General features: G+C 45.2%; 2 protein-coding genes across 6 annotated transcripts; both read right to left on the reverse strand.

Annotated features, from left to right (window-relative positions):
* Window positions 1-836: 836 nt before the first annotated feature.
* On the reverse strand, window positions 837-5312 carry LOC123143148 (wall-associated receptor kinase 4). Of its 4 annotated transcripts, none has more exons than XM_044561989.1 (4): window positions 4378-5312; window positions 3605-3814; window positions 2675-2785; window positions 837-2326 (listed from the first exon to the last, which is right to left on the reverse strand). In XM_044561989.1, the coding sequence occupies exon 4, from the start codon at window positions 2309-2311 to the stop codon at window positions 959-961; it is 1353 nt and encodes a 450-aa protein (XP_044417924.1). In that variant the 5' UTR covers window positions 2312-2326; window positions 2675-2785; window positions 3605-3814; window positions 4378-5312; the 3' UTR covers window positions 837-958. The 4 variants fall into 4 exon arrangements, with proteins under 4 accessions (XP_044417924.1, XP_044417922.1, XP_044417923.1 ...); XM_044561987.1 differs by having other exon boundaries at window positions 2617-2785; XM_044561988.1 differs by lacking the exon at window positions 2675-2785 and having other exon boundaries at window positions 4378-4605; window positions 4767-5302.
* A 1690-nt stretch (window positions 5313-7002) lies between these two features.
* On the reverse strand, window positions 7003-17203 carry LOC123143147 (uncharacterized). 2 transcript variants are annotated; one of them, XM_044561985.1, is made up of 10 exons: window positions 16633-17203; window positions 15171-16541; window positions 12973-15081; window positions 12577-12692; window positions 12279-12406; window positions 10837-11026; window positions 10452-10707; window positions 9657-9879; window positions 9450-9567; window positions 7003-8769 (listed from the first exon to the last, which is right to left on the reverse strand). In XM_044561985.1, the coding sequence occupies exons 6-10, from the start codon at window positions 10999-11001 to the stop codon at window positions 7261-7263; spliced, it is 2271 nt and encodes a 756-aa protein (XP_044417920.1). In that variant the 5' UTR covers window positions 11002-11026; window positions 12279-12406; window positions 12577-12692; window positions 12973-15081; window positions 15171-16541; window positions 16633-17203; the 3' UTR covers window positions 7003-7260. The 2 variants fall into 2 exon arrangements, with proteins under 2 accessions (XP_044417920.1, XP_044417921.1); XM_044561986.1 differs by lacking the exons at window positions 12577-12692; window positions 12973-15081; window positions 15171-16541; window positions 16633-17203 and having other exon boundaries at window positions 12279-12549.
* Window positions 17204-20963: the final 3760 nt, after the last annotated feature.

A 20963-nucleotide genomic window follows, 5' to 3' on the forward strand; every position in this document is an offset into this window, starting at 1 on the left:
CGCAACAACTTACAAGCCTAACAATGTTCTTGTGAATGTGTTCAGATTGGGCGATGGCTTCATTTACAAATCGATCATTCTCTCGCTAGTACTTCATCAAGAATGCCCAGGTAAACTTCTACAAAGGGACCTCTTGAAAGCAGATTCTTATATCCTTTAAAATTGGCTTGAGCGCTGGTTAAAGCCATCTCAGCACACTCGCATAAAATAAAAGCCAACTCAGCAAACCGGCGCACACCCCCCCTGCATCACGGGCTCAGCCCATTTTCTTTGTTTTAAACTTCACAAATATTGCATGTGGTGAGATTTGAACTCCGTATCTCAGTGTTCCCTTCCAAACGTAGTAACCAACTCGAACGGCTCACCTGCACCTTTTACTTCTTATTCTGCGCCTTCTGGACTCTGTTTCTTTTTTTGTTTACTTTGGCTGATTTTCATCATTTTTTTTCTGTTTCCCATTCTCTTCCTCTTTTCTTTTCTAGATTAGGTGATTTTTTTCAAATTCAAAACTTTATTCCAATCATGTACTTTTTTCTTGAAAACCATGAACTTTTTCATTTTCGTGATATATTTTTTCTAAATTGATGAACTTTTTTCAAATTTGTGAACTTTATTTTTATCAAAATCGGTGAACTTTTTCTCAAATATGAGAACTTTTTATTCAAAAATTTGGTGGACTTTTTTCGAATTCATTAGGCATCTAGTACTGGTGCAATGTTTTATATAACCACACAGATTCAGACAAACAGTTTGAAGCAGCCCCTGATGTGAACTACATCAGCATTGATGAACCCCCTATGAACAAAGTCAACACTCAACAGTACACAGTGCAAGAATTAATAACTAAAATCATAAGGATGGTACGAATAAAATGGAAGCCACAGTTCCAGACCAGGTTAGCTTATTCGACACAACATATATGTTCAAACTCTACATGTAAATGCATCGACTTGTCCACTCACAACTTACGGGATTGAATCAGCACAATGCGCCGTTCAACCTCTTTCATTCCCGGTCTTAGGTCCACATCAAGGATAAGACACTCCCCAGCAATATCTGCCAGATTGTCAAGGAGCGCCAAATCTCCTGTCACTGCAATTTCCTTGTCAAAAAATTCGGTTGATTTCCTCCCATGCTTGTGATTCTCAAGGAAATTCCTTACTAAGCTGTTATTGTCAGGATTTGTTGCCTTCTTCCTTGTAAGAAGCTCCAAGATGATAAGTCCAAAACTGTAGACATCACTTTTTTTAGTTAGCCGGCCTGTTTCTAGGTATACCGGATCCATATAAGATATGTCAGGAATGATTTGGCTGCCAGCCATCCTTGACAGGCCAAAGCCAAAGATCTTTGGCACAAAGTTGCCATTGAAGAGTATATTTGCTGGTTTAAGATCACCATGGAGAAGTTTGATACTCGCCTTTGAATGCGCATAAGCTAGCGCACCTGCTGATGCTGCAGCAATACTTAATCGCACGCCAAGGTTGAGAGGCACCTCGACGTTGATGTGAAGAATGTCATGCAGGCTATCCGTGGAGAGGAAGTCATAGACTAGCATGTGGTTGTCAAATTCAAGGCAACAGCCTCTGAGCCTAACTATGTTTTTGTGAATGACTTGAGACTGGATTACGATTTCATCTAAACATTCAGTTTCACTAATCAGCTTCCTAACTGTTATTGGTACATTGCAGACAAGGCCTCTGTAAACTTCTCCAAAGACATCTTTTATAATAAGATTCTCATACTTCAAAATTGGCTCAAGCTCACCCTGTTTGAACTTTCTCAAATTTGGAAAGTCCAATCTAGGCCCACCCTTCCTCGAGTAAAGATCCCTGGGTGCTTTTCTGCCGAAGATGTCCAGATTCTTCAACTTATGAAACACACCAGAGTTAGAGCTAGAAATGCTTGCACCTTGTTGCTCCGTATATTGCTGTTCCCAGCATGATGACCATAGATCAACTGGAGCATCTTCTTGTTCTTGCTGCCAATGTTCTTCTCTTAGTGTCCCAACATGTTCCGCGAGTTCTTCTGTTTCAGAGGATTCCCTGATACCCTTTCCCATGTACTCAGATGAAAGATCTGCAATTTTCTCTTCACAATATTGTTCCTTTAGAAAACCAACCTGGTCGTCAACTGATGAACTATTGATACCAGCTTCGACGGTATTTGCTGTGTCATCAAGCCTGTCAATTATATGACGTGCAACAGGCCTCTTCTTTCGGTCCGACTCCATGCACTGTACCCCTATCTTAATGCATACTTTTACTTGCTCCATCTGTGTCTCCCATCCATGTGATCCCTCCAACCGATTCATCCAAGTGCCAACCACCTAAAAATTGCAATTGTAAGTTAAGATCTAGATAATAAACTATGTGGTCTACCGCTACTCCAGAGAGAGAGAGGAAAAACAAACATGCTGGAAATTGCAAAATGGAAAAAGATAGCCATCATTAAAAATTGAGCTATGTTCTCGATTGGATGTTACATTTGTTGAAATATAAGTGCATTTCTCACATGTGTCCACTTTAGTTTGACCTATCAGGTAAGCTAGTTGGTGTATGAAACACAATACTTTATCCACATGGAGTAAAAACTTGGGTTTGCTCTTTATCAAGGCACCTTGATAGACCAAAATCAGCAATTTTGGGTGCCATGTGTTCATCTACCAATATATTACCAGGCTTCAGATCCAAGTGGAGAATGCATAAGTCATGAAGATGAAGTAAGCCCTCACATATTCCCTTGATAATCTTATAGCGCTTCCTCCATTCAAGTCCGCAAGACGCATCTATGGATGAAGGGGGTTTCAGATTTTACTCCTTTTGATACATATAATTTAATGCAAATCACAAATGCCTAACAATGGAAGAAATGAGTTTTATAGATATGTTCCGGTTTATCCTCCAAGAGGCAAGAATAGCATAAATCTCAATCAGCTGTTTGTTGTTAAAATAGGCAAATCCAAATTCATGCCCATGTGCAACTTAACCTGCTACAACAGGTTGCCTCTCCTTTTCAAAAAATGGAAAAGAATCAACTTCCCCAAATCCATATTTGTTGCATGTATTTATTCCAAGAAAAGGATATCATTTTCTCCCTTAGCTAAATAAACATTTAGTATTTTGACCAGCAAGAGTTAAAGCAAAGCCAAACCTGGCTACATTTCCGCACACAAAAGGTAGCTACCTTTGATTACCATTGGTTGCCCCACATGTCATGGACTCATGGGCCATTATTTTTTAGGGAGGAGAATTTTTTTCATAGATCAAAAGTCTGTATTTTCTGGTGATAGTACTACCAATGTAAGTTCACGTCTTTTTAATAAACATGCATGGAAAGGAGTACAAATACTCTACAAATGAATGCAAGTATGAACTATGCAAGACAGCGAGGTGAAATAAATATAACAATAAATATTTAACAGGGCGTTCCTTTTTATGAGTAATTGGTCAACATGCATCTTATAACAGGCCGTTGGATCAAAATGGTATGAGAGAATCTTGAAATTCTAATTTTAAATTGTGGTATTGTTTGTGTGGGACACTTGGACTATGTAATGGCATTTGGTGAAGAAAATAAATATTAATATAGATGTTACGAACATTACCGGTAATATACTTATCAAGGTAATAAACCACCTCGAACCCACCACTGCCTATTTGCTGAGCATCGGAGAAACAGTTTGTGATATCTTCTAAAAGTGATAACGGCAGGTACGTTGGCTCTGCATTTCCATCAAGCAGCATGCGTTCCAGGTCATCTTTGTGTCTGATAATAATTTCGGTATCCATTTGTAATTAACACCACGGTGCAGTACCTTCGAAACAAGAGCAAACACATACGGATTTTAATTAGCTAGCTAGCATACTACTCCATTACTAGCTTGTGAATTACCCAAGTATCATTAAAGAAAACTGTTTTGCTAATTTGCATTTTTGATTCCTAATAGGTTTAGGATACAAGTCACTAATACGTGAACAGTTTGTTAGATTTTAATTAGCTAGCATAATACGGATCGATCAAGTTGACGATTTGACTACGAAAAGCTGCAATACAAAGATCATAGATCTACTGTGGAGACTAGCAATTATCTTGTCTGATTAATTTGACTTCGTACAGGGACAAGAAGTTAGTGATTTTAAAGTGCATCAATCATTCGGCAACAGCAACAGATGCTTATATAGCTAAGCCTGATTTTATCTACATAGTTGTCCTTTTGGGCTGCTATACTAGCACACGCGACGAGAAATCGGGAAGAGGTAGGCCAAAGTTAATTAAGAAGAAATCAAAACACTATATATGCAGCATGGTGCTGACAGAGGCCATTCAATTCAGAAACTAAGAGAGATAGAGAGAAGAAGCCACATGTACCATACATACCAACGGCAACGAAGTATAATGAACCAAGTAGTCCTGTAGAACCCACCCGCCCCGGGCCGGCGAGCAGACAGCAGAGATCGGTGAGATCTGGATCACCACGGTGCTCTGGATCCCGAGCTTAGAGGAAGGCGACGACGACCCCAGGCTGCAGCGTCAACGCTTTAATGGTAGCTAGAGCGTCGTTATCCTCCAGCGAGATTAGTGTGGGGTGTAGTAGAGCAAGTTGGGCTGCAATTATACACGATGACAGTCGTTGCGTCCACTAAACTAATGGCGTAATTGAGCTACCCTAGGGATAAAGAAATCCTTATGGGCTATGTTCCACGTTCTCTAATCACAAATTGTTCATACGTTACCCGCAAAAATAAAATAAAAGAAGTTGTTCATACCTTGTCCTTAATTACCCCCTGATTGCTTTGACCAAGTAGGGTTCCTACTCAGCAAGTGACATCGGCATCTATCTTCAGGAATTGACTGGGTCGTTTTTACCAGATAGGCCGCCGTTGCTCCTCCGGCTGGCTGCTGGCGCTGCCTCCCCTGCCGGCGTCTCAAATGTTCCCCGCGACGCGCATCCCTGTCCGCGATCTCACCTAAAATGCTCAAACCCCCGCCGCCACCGCCACCGCCGTGAACGGCTACCCCACCGATGAGCTCCACTCCGTTACTACCTTTTCCAGTGCAGCTACAACTCGCCTTTACCTGAAGGGTCACGCTGCTCAGCGGCCGGCGCCGCCCGCATCCGCAACGACCTGATGCGCGGGAAGGTTGAAGGGATGCCGTCGCCAGAGAGATCACGCGCGTGTGGGCGGGGTCGAAGAGTAAGAGGGGACGGGCGGTGGACAGAGTGGCCCCATGCGGCCGGGAGATACGGCGGCATGCGGCGGGTCAAGTATGAGGAGCGGCGGCCGGCGACGGTCGAGGGAGGAAGGGGACGAGAGGGGGATGAGAGGGCGGGCCTGGCGGAGAGAAAGAGAAGGCCAGGCCCAGAAGGTGAAGGAACCCACATCCTGGCTCATTCGTGTAGGCCAACCATTTCCCGGCCCAGGAAGGCAACCATTTTCCGGCCCATTCCTGGCCGACACCCGCCTCCAAGGCACGGCCGCGCCGCCAGCCGCCGCTCATCGCCGACTGCCTCCAGCTGCGGCAACAAGCCTTCTCGGCGGCGACCGATCCCCGGCCTCCCCTCCCCCTTCATGCCTCACCACACCTAAGCGCCCGCCTCCCTTCCAACTCCGGCGGCACGCCTGCCCGGCCGCGACGCCCCGGCTCCGCCTCTGGCCGCCACTGCCGCTACACGAACCCAAGGTTAGCAGCCACTATCATAAGTCACCGCCATCTGTAGAGCTACAATTTTATTTATTTATTCTCTAGGCATGGATCTAGAGAAATTCCACAAAAGAGATATGTATTACCATGCTATGCATTATCTAATGAGTATCAAGCACTTTTGCACAGTTCAGTTATCTAATGAGTATCTAAAATGTTTCAGAACAGTTCAGAGTGAACTGTTCTGAAATGTTTCGTTCCGTTCACTATTCATTGATGATGTCCTAGGCTTAAATTCTTGCAATTTGACAAGCTTCAGTTTACAATGGCATCATATATGTCATGTCCTTGCGGATGAGTGAAAATGCACAAGACGAACAAAGCGCCTGATATCACCCAAAATTGAATCTGTGCTGAAAGACAATCAACATGGGTCTGTCTCTGTCCTGCACCCCCAACGCCTTACGACGACGAGAAGGAGATTCTGCGATTGATGAGACCGTGGAGCACATCACTGCACTGCTATGGGGGGAGGGGGACTCCTGCAGTCGGCGTCCTCTATGATCTTAAAAGAAACTTCACTAGATTGTGACCTTAAAGAAACCGGTCCTTTTTTTTAGCTTTGTATACACCCAAATTTGATATAGCTCATCCGGAATTGTTAGTTTCGTTCAGTAGCTGAGGTTTGACTGCTAATTTCTTTAGATGGCCAACAGAACATGAGGGAGTGTGCACACGAACAGTAACTGCCAGCCAACTCTCGTTCATCCGCCTGTCACTATCGATGTCAACGTATGTGCAGCTGTTTGCCTTGCTTTCTTACTGCGATAGACTGTGCATTGCACCTGTCCAAAGTTCAGAGAAGCATTACGATAACAATCCTACAGAACGGGTGGTATTTCACAGCACACGATGTAGGAACTATGAACTCTGTATTTTCAAACAGAAGGGTAAACCCCACGGAATGTTCATATCTCCACACAAATTCATACAAATGGTTTTGTGGCAGAGTGAAGTGGACTCCGTCAGCATTAGCCCGCCATAAATATACTCACTGGTACACAGGCCATAGGCCACTGGAAATCAATGCAAACACCGCCATCATCGTCCAACATAACACGGTGGAGTACGCTGTGTAAGCATCGCACTGCAGGGTTCTTCGAACACAGCATCAATATTAGCAGCCACAGAGTGTATGCGTTTGTGTAAGTTGCAGAGGCTTGCGTTGCAGCCCCTACCCGCGGAACTACAATAAAGGAATATAGATTAACTGATTGTTCATATCACCATGCAAAATTGCAAATTCATACAACTGGTTGGTGGCAGTGTGATATGAACTCCATCAAAATGAACCCCCTATGAACAGAGTCAACACTCAAGTAGTACACATTGCAAGAATTAATCACTAGCATCATAAGGATGGATGGTATGAATAAAATGGAAGCCACAATTCCTAGAAAGTGGAACCAACAATCCGACAGAGACCTGAGAGGGCGTGCTTTCATCACAGTTTACAGTTGGCATTCCAAAGATTTTTTCACAGCAACACTTCGATCATCACACGTTAACATATAGTTGTGCCTATCAGAAGCTTATTCGACACAACATACATGTTGTTCAAACTCCACTAGTAGATGCATCAACTAGTCCACCCACATTACGGGATCGGTTCAGTATAGATAGACGCTTTGCAACATCTACCATTGTCGGCCTTAGGTCCTCATCATGGTTGAGGCATTCCACAGCAATTCTTGCCAGAGTGTCAAGAAGCTCCAAATCTTCCGTCACCGCAATTTGTTTATCAAACAAGTCGGTTGATTTCTTACCCTGCTTGTGATTCTCAAGGAATATCCTTACTAAGCTGTTGGCCCTCTTCCTAGTAACAAGCTCCAAGATGGTAACTCCAAAGCTGTACACATCACCTTGTTTGGTTAGCACGCCTGTTTGTAGGTATACCGGATCCATATAAACCATGTCACCAGCAACTATTCCAGTGTGTGGCACAGCCATCCTTGACATGCCAAAGTCTGAGATCTTAGGCTCAAAGTTGTCATTCAAGAGTATATTTGATGGTCTAAAATTACCATGTAAGATATTGCTACTACTGGCCATTGAATGCATATAAGCTAAACCATGTGATGATTTTGCAGCAATACTTAAACGCAAATCCAAGTTGAGAGACACCTTGTTGCTGTGAAGAATGTCACTGAGGCTACCTCTAGAGAGAAACTCATAGACTAGCATCGGGGTGTCAACTTCCAAGCAACAACCTATGAGCCTAACGATGTTTTTGTGAATGACCCGGCATTGGATCTCGACTTCATTTGGAAATAGTCCCCCATCCTCCGGCACAGTACCACTAATCAGCTTCCTTACTACGACTGGTGCAAAATCATCAACAAGTCCCCTGTAAACTTCTCCATAGCGTCCTTTTCCAATCAAATTCTTATCCTTTAAAAATGGTTTGAGCTCACCCTTTCTGAAAAGTCTCACAGTTCTTGTCTTCTCCAATGTAAGCCCACCGTACCGCTCGTAGTTCCTGCGTGCTTTTGTGTTGAAGATGTCCAAATTGTTTAGCTTGTAGAGGAAACCAGAGTTAGAGCTAGAACTGCTTGCACCTTGTGGGATGTCAATCCGCTTTGTATCTTGCGCTCCCCATAATGGCCACTGATCACCTGGAACTTCTTCTCGACCTTGCTGCCAATGTGGGATGACATTTTGATTTGTATCTTGCGCTCCCCATAATGACCATTGATCACCTGGAGCTTTTTCTCGAATTTGCTGCCAATGATCTTCTTTAGGTGCCCCAATATATTTTGCAAGTTCTTCTGTTTCAGCATGTTCCTTGATGTCCTTTCCAAGGTACTCAGATGAAAGCTTTGCAACTTTCTCTTCACAACATTGTTCCTTTAGGAGACTAACTTGTTCAAATGATGAACTACTGATGCCAGTTTCCATGGTACTTGTGATTTTATCAAGCCTATCCTTTACATGCCGTGCAACTGGTCTCTTCTTTGGGTCCGAGTCAATGCATTCCATCCCTATCTTAATGCATACTCTCACTTGCTCCAAGTGTGCCTCCATTTGATCTGATCCCTCCAACCGATTCATCCAAGTCTTAACCACCTACAAAATTGCAGTTGTGACTTAGACCTAGAAAATAAACTACGACGACAAGTGATCTATGTAGAGAGACATGCTCAAAATTCTAATATGGAAAAAATGTAGCCATTATATATTATAAATTGAGCTATGCTGTCAGTTGGACGTTGTATTTGTTGAAGAATAAGTGCATTTCTCACATTTGTCCACGTTAGATTGACCTGAGTAAGCTGGTTGGTGTATGAAACACAACATGGTATGCGTGTAAAGAGATCTTGAGTTCAAGAATGGGCTAGCACAATTAAAAAAATTGTAGCCTACTTTCAGTCGGTGTTAGGCCTAAGGGAGCCACAGGGCTGGCCGCTTTTTTCTACATTTCCTCATGAAGTTCGATCTTTTAGGTGGACCGGCAAGGACAAGTGTAAGTGTGGTGCTACAAATGCGATTCTAGTGCTATATCTTAGGCCAAAGAGGCTTATATGCAAGTTTATTTTTTGTTAATTAAGAAAGCAATGTGGTACTGAAGGTGGGGTGCCACAAAAATATATACTGTTTTAGACTATACCATGCAAGTGGGACGTGATTTTTAAAAATTCTGTTCTTTTGGGGAGATTTAATTACAGTTTCTGTAAGGTAAACTAGAGTATAAGATATGTAGTTATTTGAATCCTTCAACATCGAGCAAACACTTAAATTGTTCTTACATCCACTTCTGGATATCCCTTCTCTCCTGTCATTATTTCCATTATGATAACACCAAGACTATATATGTCTGATGCGAATGTTAGTTTCCCTCCGAAGGATTCTGGTGCCAAATATCCCCTGCAAGAAGTTTAGATCGTCATCAACAAATGTGCACTCAAATATCACTTCGTGCCAAACAAAAAAGGGCTTTCAAGAGACTGGCTTACATCGATCCACATGGGTTCAAGGTAGAAGCCCGGGTTTGCTCTTTATCAAGGCACCTTGATAGACCAAAATCAGCAATTTTGGGTACCATGTGATCATCTACCAATATATTACCAGGCTTCAGGTCTAAGTGGAGAATGCGTTTCTCGTGAAGATGAAGTAAGCCCTCACATATTCCCTTGATAATATTATAGCGCTCCCTCCATTCAAGTCCGCGATATGCGTCTGCGGAGCAAAGGTTTTTCATATTTCGCCTCTTAGATGCTCATAATGTAATGTAAATCTACAAATTCCTAATCATGCAATGCATCTAATGAGTTCTCATTTAAGATGTTCTAACTTATCCTCAAAGAGCCAAGAATAGCTAATAAAACTCAGTAAACTATTTGTTAATAAAACAGGCGAAGCCAAATTTATGCTCATGTGCAAGTAACCTGCTAGAGCAGGGTATTTTTCTAGTGAATTTCTAGTCTACAGTAAGAGCCCAAAACAGAGTGAATACCAACAGATAACGGTCCTATCAGATGTAATTTCACGTTGTTTATTGTATACGGAAATGAATAAAAATATTCTACATATAAATATAACTGGGAGCTATGCAAGATACTGACGTGAAGTAAATAAAACATCACAAACTTTGACAGGTTGTTGGAGATCAAAATGAGTAGGTGGTTAAAAATAGTTCAGGAGCATCTTGAAATTTCTCATTTCAAATAGATGTATTGTTTGAGTTGGACTCTGGTACCGCAATGACATTTGATAAAAATAAATATAAGAATTGGCATTATGATCATTACCAGTAATATACTTATCGAGGCTTCCATTCGTTACATACTCAAAACATAGCAACCAATTTCGCAGCTCTGCCATGACAAACTTCCCTTCGTAATTTGCAGTTCTCCCTTGCGTGTCGGAACAATATCCCAAGAAACGCACTATGTTTTTGTGCTTGACCTTCATTAGGCACTCAACCTCTTTATAGAATTTATTCTCATGCACACCAAATGTGTTGGACAGCTTCTTCACAGCGACCATCCCTTTTCCCACCATTCCCTACAGTAACAACACGCATTACTTGTCTGCACATGTGTTGTTGTATGATTCTGATGTGCACATGTCGTTCATGTTTTAGATCACACCAATGGATCAGGAAAGAGATATCATGCTAGAGGTAATTTGTACCTTATAAACCATGGCGAACCCACCGCTGCCAATTTGCTCATCATCAGAGAAACAGTTTGTGATGTCTTCTAAAAGCGATAACGCCAGGCGCGTTGGCTCTGTACTTTCATCAAGCAGCATCCGCTCCAGGTCAACTTTGTGTCTGATACAAATGTCGCTATCCATTCACAATCAACACCCGGTGCAACACCTTCAAAACAAGAGCAATATATAACATTACTTTAAGTCCACCATATACCCCATTGCATAACTAAACCATGAAAACAGAGTGGAAGAACGAAGATCATGTATACACATGCATCTCAACTCCACATTAGCTAGTGAATTACTCAAGTATCATAAAAGACAACTAGTATTTTGCTAGCTCGCATGCTTGAATCCTAATAGGTTGGGCCTTTTCCTTTGGAGTGTTCGCCAAGGAGTTCCTCCTCTCCACTAGGCCATGGTTGGTTATTTCTTGAATTGTCATGGTGGTTGTTGGTGTGGCCAGACCAGGTTTTGCAGGGAGTTGTGGGCGAATTTTGGGAGAAAGCTTTATTGATCGATGGGGTCAATGCCAGCGACGACGGTGTCTGCAGACGTCGTGTTTCTTTCTTCAAGGCGTCTCGAAAGAGCTCACTCACTTCTTTCCGGGTAGCGGGCGAGTAGGCGGTGGAGTTTGAGTTGGGGCTTTGCTGTGTGTTTTCGCGTGATTGTCCCTTAATAAAGCAATCGTGTGGTTTTTGGCCTAGTTTTTCTTATAAACCGAGCCAACTCTATTCTTGTTTACGAAATTGCAGTAGCACCCTGCCCTCTTGACGAGGTTCCATAAAAACAAATCCTAGTAGGTTGATGATACAAGTCACCACTTCGTGAGCAGTTTGTTTTGTTTTAATTAGCTAGCACAAATATGGATCGGCCGAGTTGATGATTTGATGACAAGAGCCTGAAATACAAGATCAAGATCTACCGTAGAGACTAGCAATTTTCTCGTATGATTAATTTGACTCTGTACAAGGACAAGCAGTTAGTGATTTTAATGTGCATCAATCATTCAGCAACAGTAACAGATGCTTATATAGCTAAGCCTGATTTGATCTAGACTAGTTGTCATTTTGAGCTGCTATACTAGCACACGCGACAAAAAATCGGCGGGAAGAGGTAGGCCAAAGTTAATTACGATGAAATCAAAACACTATATATGCAGCATATGGTGCTGACAGAGGCCATTCAATTCAGAAACTAATTAAGACCCTGTTCGGCAACCCTCCACTCCTCCACTACGGAGCGGAGAACCGTTCTAGCTGCTCGCCATGAGAGCAAAACACTATATATGCAGCATGGTGCTGACGACAGAGGCCATTCGATTCAGAAACTAAGAGAGATAGAGAGAAGAAGCCACATGTACTATACATACCAACGGCAACAAAGTATAATGAACCAACTAGTCCTGTAGAACCCACCTGCCGGCCAGTGAGCAGACAGCAGAGATCGGCGAGCTTTGGATCGCCGCGGCCTGCCTGAGTTTTGAGGAAGACGACGATGACCCCAGGCTGCAGCGTCAACGCTTCGATGCTAGAGCGTAGTGGTCCTGCAGCCAGATTAGTTAGTGTGGGTTGTAGTAGAGCAAGCTGAGCTGCAATTCTACACGATGATGGTCGTCGTATCCACTAAACTGAAAATGGTGTGACTGAGATACACTAGGGATAAAGAAATCCTATGGGCCATGCTCTACATTCTCTAATCGGAAGTTGTTCATACCTTACCCCCTGCTGAGTTTGACCGGGTAGGATTCCTACTCAGAGACAGCAGCATCCTGTCTTCAGGAATTGACTGGGTCGTTTTCTCCCTTCGTTTTAACCAGATGGCAGCGCGTCCTCAAAAACATAGAAAATAAATAGTATTCCTAATAAAATTTCTGTACGCGTTTTCTATGCATCTTGCAGAAATTTTCCTCTGGAATCCTTGATCCTATGTTTTTCCTACGAAAATCCTTCAAAACTAACGAGGCCTTAGCGATTTAAAATTAAATCATTCAGCAACAGAAACATATTCTTTGTTTAATTTAGTCTTGAAAAGGAAGATTTTATTGCTAGCCACAAGTCTGCACAGATCATCTGAAAAATTCAAGAGAGAAACAGAGATGTAAATACATACCGCAGCGGAAGCAAGATATGTAACTAATCCTGTAGAACCAGGCGCCCGCTGAGCAGTGATCGATGAGATCTGGCGCTCATGTGCTTTGAGGAAGATCGACGACGACAACAACCCCAGGCTGCATGCCCTAGCCTGCAGCGTCAACGTTGATGGCAGAGCGTAGATTTTGCTCCAGCCAGATTAAGGGTGTAAGGGTGTTAGATGTAGAGCAAGTTGAGCCCCAACTCACCAACTATAATCATATAGAAATGATGATGGTCGTTGCGTCCACTAACCTAATGGTGTGAGTAACACCCTTACACGTCATTTCCTTTTAGATAACAAAATTTGGCCGGCCGGCCGGCCGGGTTCGCCATTGTCTGACAACACGGTGTAAAATATTTTGAGTTACTACATTCCACCCGTTGCGTCACTGGCGCATGAGGTGAACGAAGGCTGTGTAATATCTGATAAGTAACTACCATACATTTGTATTTTTTTAGGGAACTTTCTTAAGGGCAGGGTGCTCCTGTAATTTCATAAAAGGAATAGAGTTGATCCGATTTATAAAAAAACTAGTCCAAAAACCACACAATTGCTTGATTTATTAAGGGACAATCAGGCGAAAACCCCGACCAAGCCAACTCAAACTTCAGGGTGGACACGGTCCGGGCCGGTCCGGGCCCTGACCGAGCCGCCGTCTGGACCGGCCGCCGGCGGACCGGACCGGACCGGACCGAGCAGTCCCGCGGTCCGCTTTCCATGGACCGGACCGCCGGTGGTAAAGCTCGGGCCGGACCGAGAGGACCGCCCATGGCGTCGTACGGCGACGGCAAGCGGCGGCGCATGGCGACTGTGAGCTCCTGCAGGAGATTACGGGGCACAGGGAGGAGAGGAAGGAGAGAGACACAGCCGCGTGCCCATCATGAGCACGTTTAAAGAGGTCGGAGAGGCCAGATAGATGACGACGGCGATGAATGGAGATGTTGCCGTAGAGGTGGTGGCGTCGCAGGAGCCGGTGGAGGTCACCTCGACATGAGGCTGCTGGAGTTCTTCATCTCGGAGGCCACCGAGCGAATGAAATCCAAGGGCGGGTCTATTCCTGGCGACACGCAATTAATCTCGTTGCTTCGGTGTTTCCTATTTTCTTTTTTTAAGGGTGTTTTCTATTTTCTAAACTAACTACTGCCTGTCGCTCGGAAACCGGTACACCTGGGCCTGACACTCCGGCCACTCGTCGTATACTCCTGGCGTAGCACTTCTTCGCCATCGATGATCTATGCACCTACATCGTCACATGAGTCGATGATATGAAAGATATATAGTTGGGCAACAGAAAGAGACAAACTTGGCAAAAATGGAAGCAACATATCATAAGCATAAATAACAAAGTTCATCGTACCCAAAATGCCCTAACTAGAGTGATCTTTGCTAGCTGAGGAGGACGGTTTAATTACATCACAAATAAAGTTTCATCGTGCATAACTCAAAGTTTTGTGATACAGAAAGTATGGACTAAATGGACACATTGTCATATATCGTCAATCACTCCAACATGTCGTGCCATCCATCCAAGTCAGGTAGATAGTCCCCGAGCTTAGTGAAAGGCTTCAGGTCGAGACGCTGAGCGGCTACGCGTGTTCGGACGTCTTCCGGCGGCATTTGCCCTTTTTCGTAAAACATCCCTGTTTTTTCGAGGACCTCCTTCATGATGATTTTGGCAAGTTCACATTGGATGTGATAGAACTCAGCTCGAAGTTGATGATCCAGGATATCTCCTAGGTTCTTTACCCATTGCAGAATATGGGCATCACCGGATGTAGGTGACATGCGAAGGTTCTGCTAATCCTGTCTGTACTCCAGCATGTGGTGTAGGACATAGAATCCATCACTAAGAGTACCACTCGGTTGCTGGATGCAGCAGAAGTCGGTATTATGGCCGAAGGCGGACCTGCGGTTCCTTGTCTTCCTGGTCTTGATCTCTCCACCCCGTACGCCGTAGATAAAGATAGCACTGTCAAGAACAAACTTGATGTGGGTGTAATCCTTTTGTTCATGTTCTTCGACGAATCCAAGCAAAGAGCGTGGGAGAATCGGGGGTAAAGGATGATGAGGACGGCGCTCCCGTGGCTGCGCAAAATAAGTACACCTCAAATTAGCCTCCATCGTGCAAATGAATGATTGAAATCGAAGGAAGGATATCCGCGTGGATGACTTACATGGGATGATAAGGCACGAGAATCGTCTCCTTGTCCTTATTGGCGACCATGAAATCGCGATGTAGTCCCTCACGGTGCTCTGGGCAGACTGCCAAGAAGCCCTCGTGCATGAAGTACGGGTCAGCGACACAGATATAAGGTATCTGCTCAATCCCGATAATGTAGTTCATGTACAAGGCAAAAAGGCGGACAAACGTAAAATCCAGCTTTTTCAAGTGAAATGTGTCGAAGATGTAATCGAATCGAAGGAAGAAATTTTCCGCGGGGAATATGTCGACGTAAAACCTTTGCCGTGGCACGTTAACCACGTACAATGGGTATCCTGGATTTTCTGAGGCGATTAGGCTTTTCTCTCTCCGCAGCACATCATCATGAAGTCTCCTTAGATCACCATATATGGCCTCTACCGCTGCCTTAGGTAGGATCGGATGACCGGGGATATGGCATTTTGCCGCACCGAGGATAGCTATACGATCTTGAACCCGAGGCTGCTGAGGCGGCTGGATCATAGAAGCAACTTTGTTGCCTTTCCTCGGTCCCTTCCTATGCTTCTTTGCTACTGGAAGATTATATATAATACGTTCATCCTCCGGCAATTCAGGCACCGACTCATGACGCTCAAACCCTGAGTACTCATACTGCTGAGCCATCAATCCTCCATCGTCATAGGCGCCAGTATTTAGATACTGTAGAGTGTCATCGTCATCCTCATCCTATTCGATGGCATCGATATCATGCATTGCTTCTTCGACGGCGGCGACGTCATCAGCGACTAATGAAGCCTCTTCCTCACCCCGTCCGCTATCACCCGACACGACAGGCGACGCTAATTGGGTAGGTGGGGTGTTGATGTTCATACCTTGCTGAGGTTGCGTGGTTGTGGGTGGTACTATAGTCGTACTCGAGACCCTATTGAGCTGCTTAGTCTTCTCCTTTCTTTGATGATCTTCAACACATCTATTTGAATTCCCTGCGAGTGAAGGATTTCTCGTATGGAGAAAAACCTCTTGAGCGCTATCTGATCTTATTTTTGTATTTCAAATATGGGACCTGCCTTTTTAATGGGACATCCCGGCAACAGGCCTACTCATGCTCCCGGCCGCCTCCAGACGAAGCAGACTCTTTGGCCACAACAGGACCCACCTCTTGCAATCGCCAAGCCGCCGCGGGGTCTCGTCGTCATCTCCCCTAGTATCGGAGGAGCCAAATTCTCGTGGCCCGGTTTGACACTGGCCACAGAAACCTTGAAGACGTCAGGGGGATCGGCCGGCTGTGGAACAGTTGTTCCTTCGGCTTCACTATCGTCGCCTTCCCCATGTCAAACTTCTGGCCGCTGATGGTGTACAATATGGTGCACGGGGTTAGGTCGGCCTGCAAAGACATGTCTACGACGTGAGACATCCGAAAGACAGCGGAAACGGGAGATTATACATTTATTGAAGAGGGCCGGTGTGACATGTACCGTGAGGGCGTCGAGCTCAGCCAAAGATGAAGCATTGCCGAGCATGTCCGAGACGAAGGACGAGTTGCTATGAGCAGGTGCGGGAGCCGGTGCAGTAGCTGGTGTGGGAGCCGGTGCAGGAGCTGGTGCGGGAGCCGGTGCAGGAGCAGGTGCTGGTGCAACGCTAGTCGAGCTGCTCCCGAAGAAGTCGGAAAGGGGAAAGTCCGCTGCCTCTTTATTTGGACTTTAGTACGTTTGAAAAAAGTTCATCAATTTTAAAAAGGTTCAAAACTTTCAAAAAAAGTTCATATATTCTGAAAAATAAATTTAAGCTATTTAGAAAATAGTTCATCCACTTTTAGATGTGAAGAAAGTTCATAGGTTATGAAAAATGTTAATTGAAAAAAATAGTTCATCGAATATAAAAACGTTCATCCAATTTGAAAATAAGTTCACTAATTTCGAAAACAAATTCATCGACTTTGGGGAAAGTTTAATTCAATTTAAAAAAATGTTCATCAATTTTTTTTAAAAGGTTCATCGATTTTGAATAGTCATCGATTCTAGAAAAAAAGTTCATCTATTTGAAAAAAAATCATCAATTTTGGGAAAACGTTCACAAAAAACTGAAAAAGTTCATCAATTTTCAAAAAAAGCATCAAATTAAAAAAACAATCATGCAATTTTTAAAAAAATCATAAATTTGAATAAAATTTCATCAATTTTGAATTGTTTTTACAAATTTGAAAATAAGAATCTTAATTGTTTAGATTTTTTATGGTTTTGAAAAGATTCATCAATTTTGAAAAAAAATCGTTGAATATGAAAAAGTCCATACAATTTGAAAATAAGTTCATTGATTTTTAAAACATATTCATCAGTTTTGGAAAAAGTTTCATTCAATTTTAAAAATGCTCATCAATTTTGGATAAATGTTCATCGATTTTTAAAAGGGTTAGACAAAAGTTCATCTAATTGAAAAAGAAATTTATCCATTTTGATAAAACATTCACGAAAAACTGAAAAAGTTCATCAAAATTTACAAAAAAACATCAAATTTGAAAAACATTCAGGCAATTTGAAAAAAAAAATCACGATTTTCAATAAAAGTTCATTGATTTTGATTTTTTTACAAATTTGAAAATAAGACTGCTTATTTAAGAAAAAAAAAGGAAAAAAGAGAAACTAAATAAAAACTTTTGGAAAATTACAAGGGAACCCAAAAAAACCGCAAACTAAAGAAAGAAATAAAAGGGAAGGAGAAAAATAATGTGCACAAGCGGGTGAATAGCCTAGTGGTTGTTGTTGTACCCTTAGAACGCTGAGGTTGTGAGTTTGAACCCGAATGGCCGCACTGTTTTTGGTTTTTATAATTGAGAAAAAAAAAAAGAAGTTATATGGGCCAGCCTAGAATGGAGCGCGCGCACGAGTTTGTTCCATCGATGCCCACCCCGGGAGCGAACGAATCGTTCGATCTGGGTAACTCCCAGACCGAACGTTCGGTTGTTATCGGCGTCCCTGCATCGTTTATAGCATGATTCTTTTTTCTAGCGCGAAACTATATAGCATGATTCAGCACAACAAGATATTAGGAACCTCATAAAGGAAGGATGAATCTCCCGCAAAATAAAAAGGAAGGATGAATAGATTGGGGTAGAACAAAATTAATCAAGACCAAAACAAAAACACAGTATATATTCAGTAGGGTGTTGATAGATAGCAAAAGGCCATCCATCTAGGAATTGAAACAAAAGCCACATGTACAAACATACATACATACATACCACGGCAGCGAAGTGTAATGAACGGACTAATCCTGTAGAACCTGTCCGCCGTTGAGCGGAGATCGGTGAGATCTGGATCACCACGGCGCTCCTGAGGTTTGAGGAAGACGACGACGACCCAACGTCAACGCTGTGATGGTGGGGCGCAGATTAGTGTGGTCAGTAGTAGAGCAAGTTGAGCTGCAACACATATATAAAACATGGTGACGTGTCTACAGACTAAACTATTTTTTTTGCGGGGAAAACAGACTAAACTAATGGCGTGTCCCTTTCCTGACGTCGTACTTCTTCAAATCAAATCAAATAAAGTAATTCGACCGGCCATGCTCTCCGTTCTCCAATCGCATGCTCTGGCATATGGACTTGCAATTTGAATTGGTAATACCTTGCCTTACAATATTCCTCCTCCTATGCTCAGCTGACACGTCATTTTATCCTTCAACATCAGCTGACACGGCATTTTATCCTTCATCATCCCCGCCGGCGGGAAAGGAAACCCCCTGATAGAATGACCTAGCGTGACTGAAAGAATCCCCGCTGCTAACTAACCCGACCACCCGCTCCGCTCCCGCGAGCGGACGGGGGAATCCATAGCCCTCCGGACCCGTCCCTCTCCCTCCCGCCGCCGCCTGGCGAAGCCCAGCCGGCGTAGGCGGCGGCGGGGCCTCTTCTTCCTCTCCGCGCGGGGGCTCGGGTTGGCGCGGGACAACCTGCCGTCGGGGGCGTCGGGCTGCTGCGGGGCTCGGCGGCACAACTGCGGGCGCGTGAGGCGGCGTCTGGCGGCGGAGCCCGGCGACGGTGCCTTGCTGTTCCTTGGTGGTGTGGTGGCTGCATCTTCGGTGGTGGCGGGTTGACCTTATCCCTGCCAGATCTGGCACGGGATTGGCTGACGGCGCAGGGCCAGGGCGCGGGGGCGGTGGGTGCATGCTGCCGGTGTGGATCCAGCGGGGCAGCACGCGCCCGTCGCTGTGGTGCGGCTCAGGCTGCGAGGTGGGTGGCGGCGCGTCCGTCCTGGAACTGGCGGTGGGATCCAGGTGGACGGCGTGGGCGGGGCAGTGCCCTGGGATAGCCGTTGCTCTGGCCGTGGGCGGCGGCGCGCGGAGGTCCGGCACGTGGTGGTGGCCTCCCGGGAGCGTGGCGGCTACACGATGGTTTGGCGGATCTGCCCGCTGTGACGGGCGGCTTTCCCCGGCGTCGGCTCGTTTGCGGTCAGACCGCTTCGACCATCGCTCCATCTCCTCGTCGTCCGGGCGATACTTCGATGGAAGGCTGGCTCTCTCCCAGCTGCGGTCCATCACTCGTCTTGTGCCCGGAGCTGCAGGACGGCGCTCGTTTCGCGCCCGGCCGCAGGACGGAGCTTGTCTCGCGCCCGGCAGCAGGACGGGGCTCGTCTCGTTCCCGGCGGTAGGACGGATCTCGTCTCGCGCTCGGGGCTGCAGGACGAGCGGTGGAGGCTAGTTTTGGCTGGCCTTTTGGGTCTCGGCGTTGGGGGTGGTCCATGGGTGCGAAAGGCGGGGCCTTTTCGCTCGTCTCTTCGGCTGGACTAGCGGCGGGTCTCCGGTCAGGTGGTGCCTTGGTCTTGGGTGCCAGGGCGGCGGCCCCGGTGGTGGTAGCGCGGTGCTTTTGGGCAGAGCCCGCGGCTTGGTGCTGCCCGGTGGCCATGGTCGTGCGGGCGGTGTGGCAGCCGGGGTGCGGCATTCGGTGGCAGTGAGGTGTGGCCGGGGTGAAAACCTGTTCTCTCTGCGGACAGACCGGCGGTGGCGAAACTCGTTCCCTTCTTGAAGGCGTCGTCGCGGCTCTCATTGCCCATCGTGTGCTTCAGGGAAAACTCTGATCCTTGGATCGGGCGGTGGCGGCGTTTCGGTGTCGTATCTTTGCTGAAGGCGCCACCTTGGAGTCCACGTATGCGGCTTCATCTCTTCGTAGTTAGGGGTGGTGTTGCTGCGTTATGTGTGTTGTTGTGATGGCGTGCGTTTGTATCGGGATGTTGGTGATCTTTGCTTTATATGTAAAACGGGGCGGAAGCCTTTTTGGTAAAGGAAACCCCTGTCGCCGACGAGCGCCAATGATCGTTAGCACATTGGTGATGTGAGTTCAGGTTCAGAGGGAAAAAAAACGTGCGAGGAGCGTGACAACAAGCAGCAACGAGGAATGCAAATTTGAACTAAAAAAAGTTGGGTTGGGCTGGTCAACCGGTTGACAGCCCAAGAATCTGACTGAATCCTCTCTCAGCTGCTCTGAATCTTGATCGTTTCAGTCTTTTTTGGCTGTTGCAGCTGAGATGAATCTGTTTGGTGGTGCCGTGTCACTATCAGCTGATATACTACTCCGTAGGAGCAAGATCACATCAGACATATCCAAGTCTGAATGAGGTGCAGGCGTGCAGCTGTGTGAATCTGAATTTAATTCCCCTTTCAGGTTTGGCTTGGGAGGCAGCAGATGCGACCTGAATGCAAATTTACATTTGCGCTGGATATCGGGCCGTAGGGCATAGGCCACCTGAAATCAATGCAAAACACCACCGTCATCGTCCGTAACACAAGACGGTGGACTGTGCTGGGCAAGCAT

The sequence above is a fragment of the Triticum aestivum genome, chromosome 6D (genome assembly GCF_018294505.1).
Source record: "Triticum aestivum cultivar Chinese Spring chromosome 6D, IWGSC CS RefSeq v2.1, whole genome shotgun sequence".
Taxonomy (NCBI): Eukaryota; Viridiplantae; Streptophyta; class Magnoliopsida; order Poales; family Poaceae; genus Triticum; species Triticum aestivum.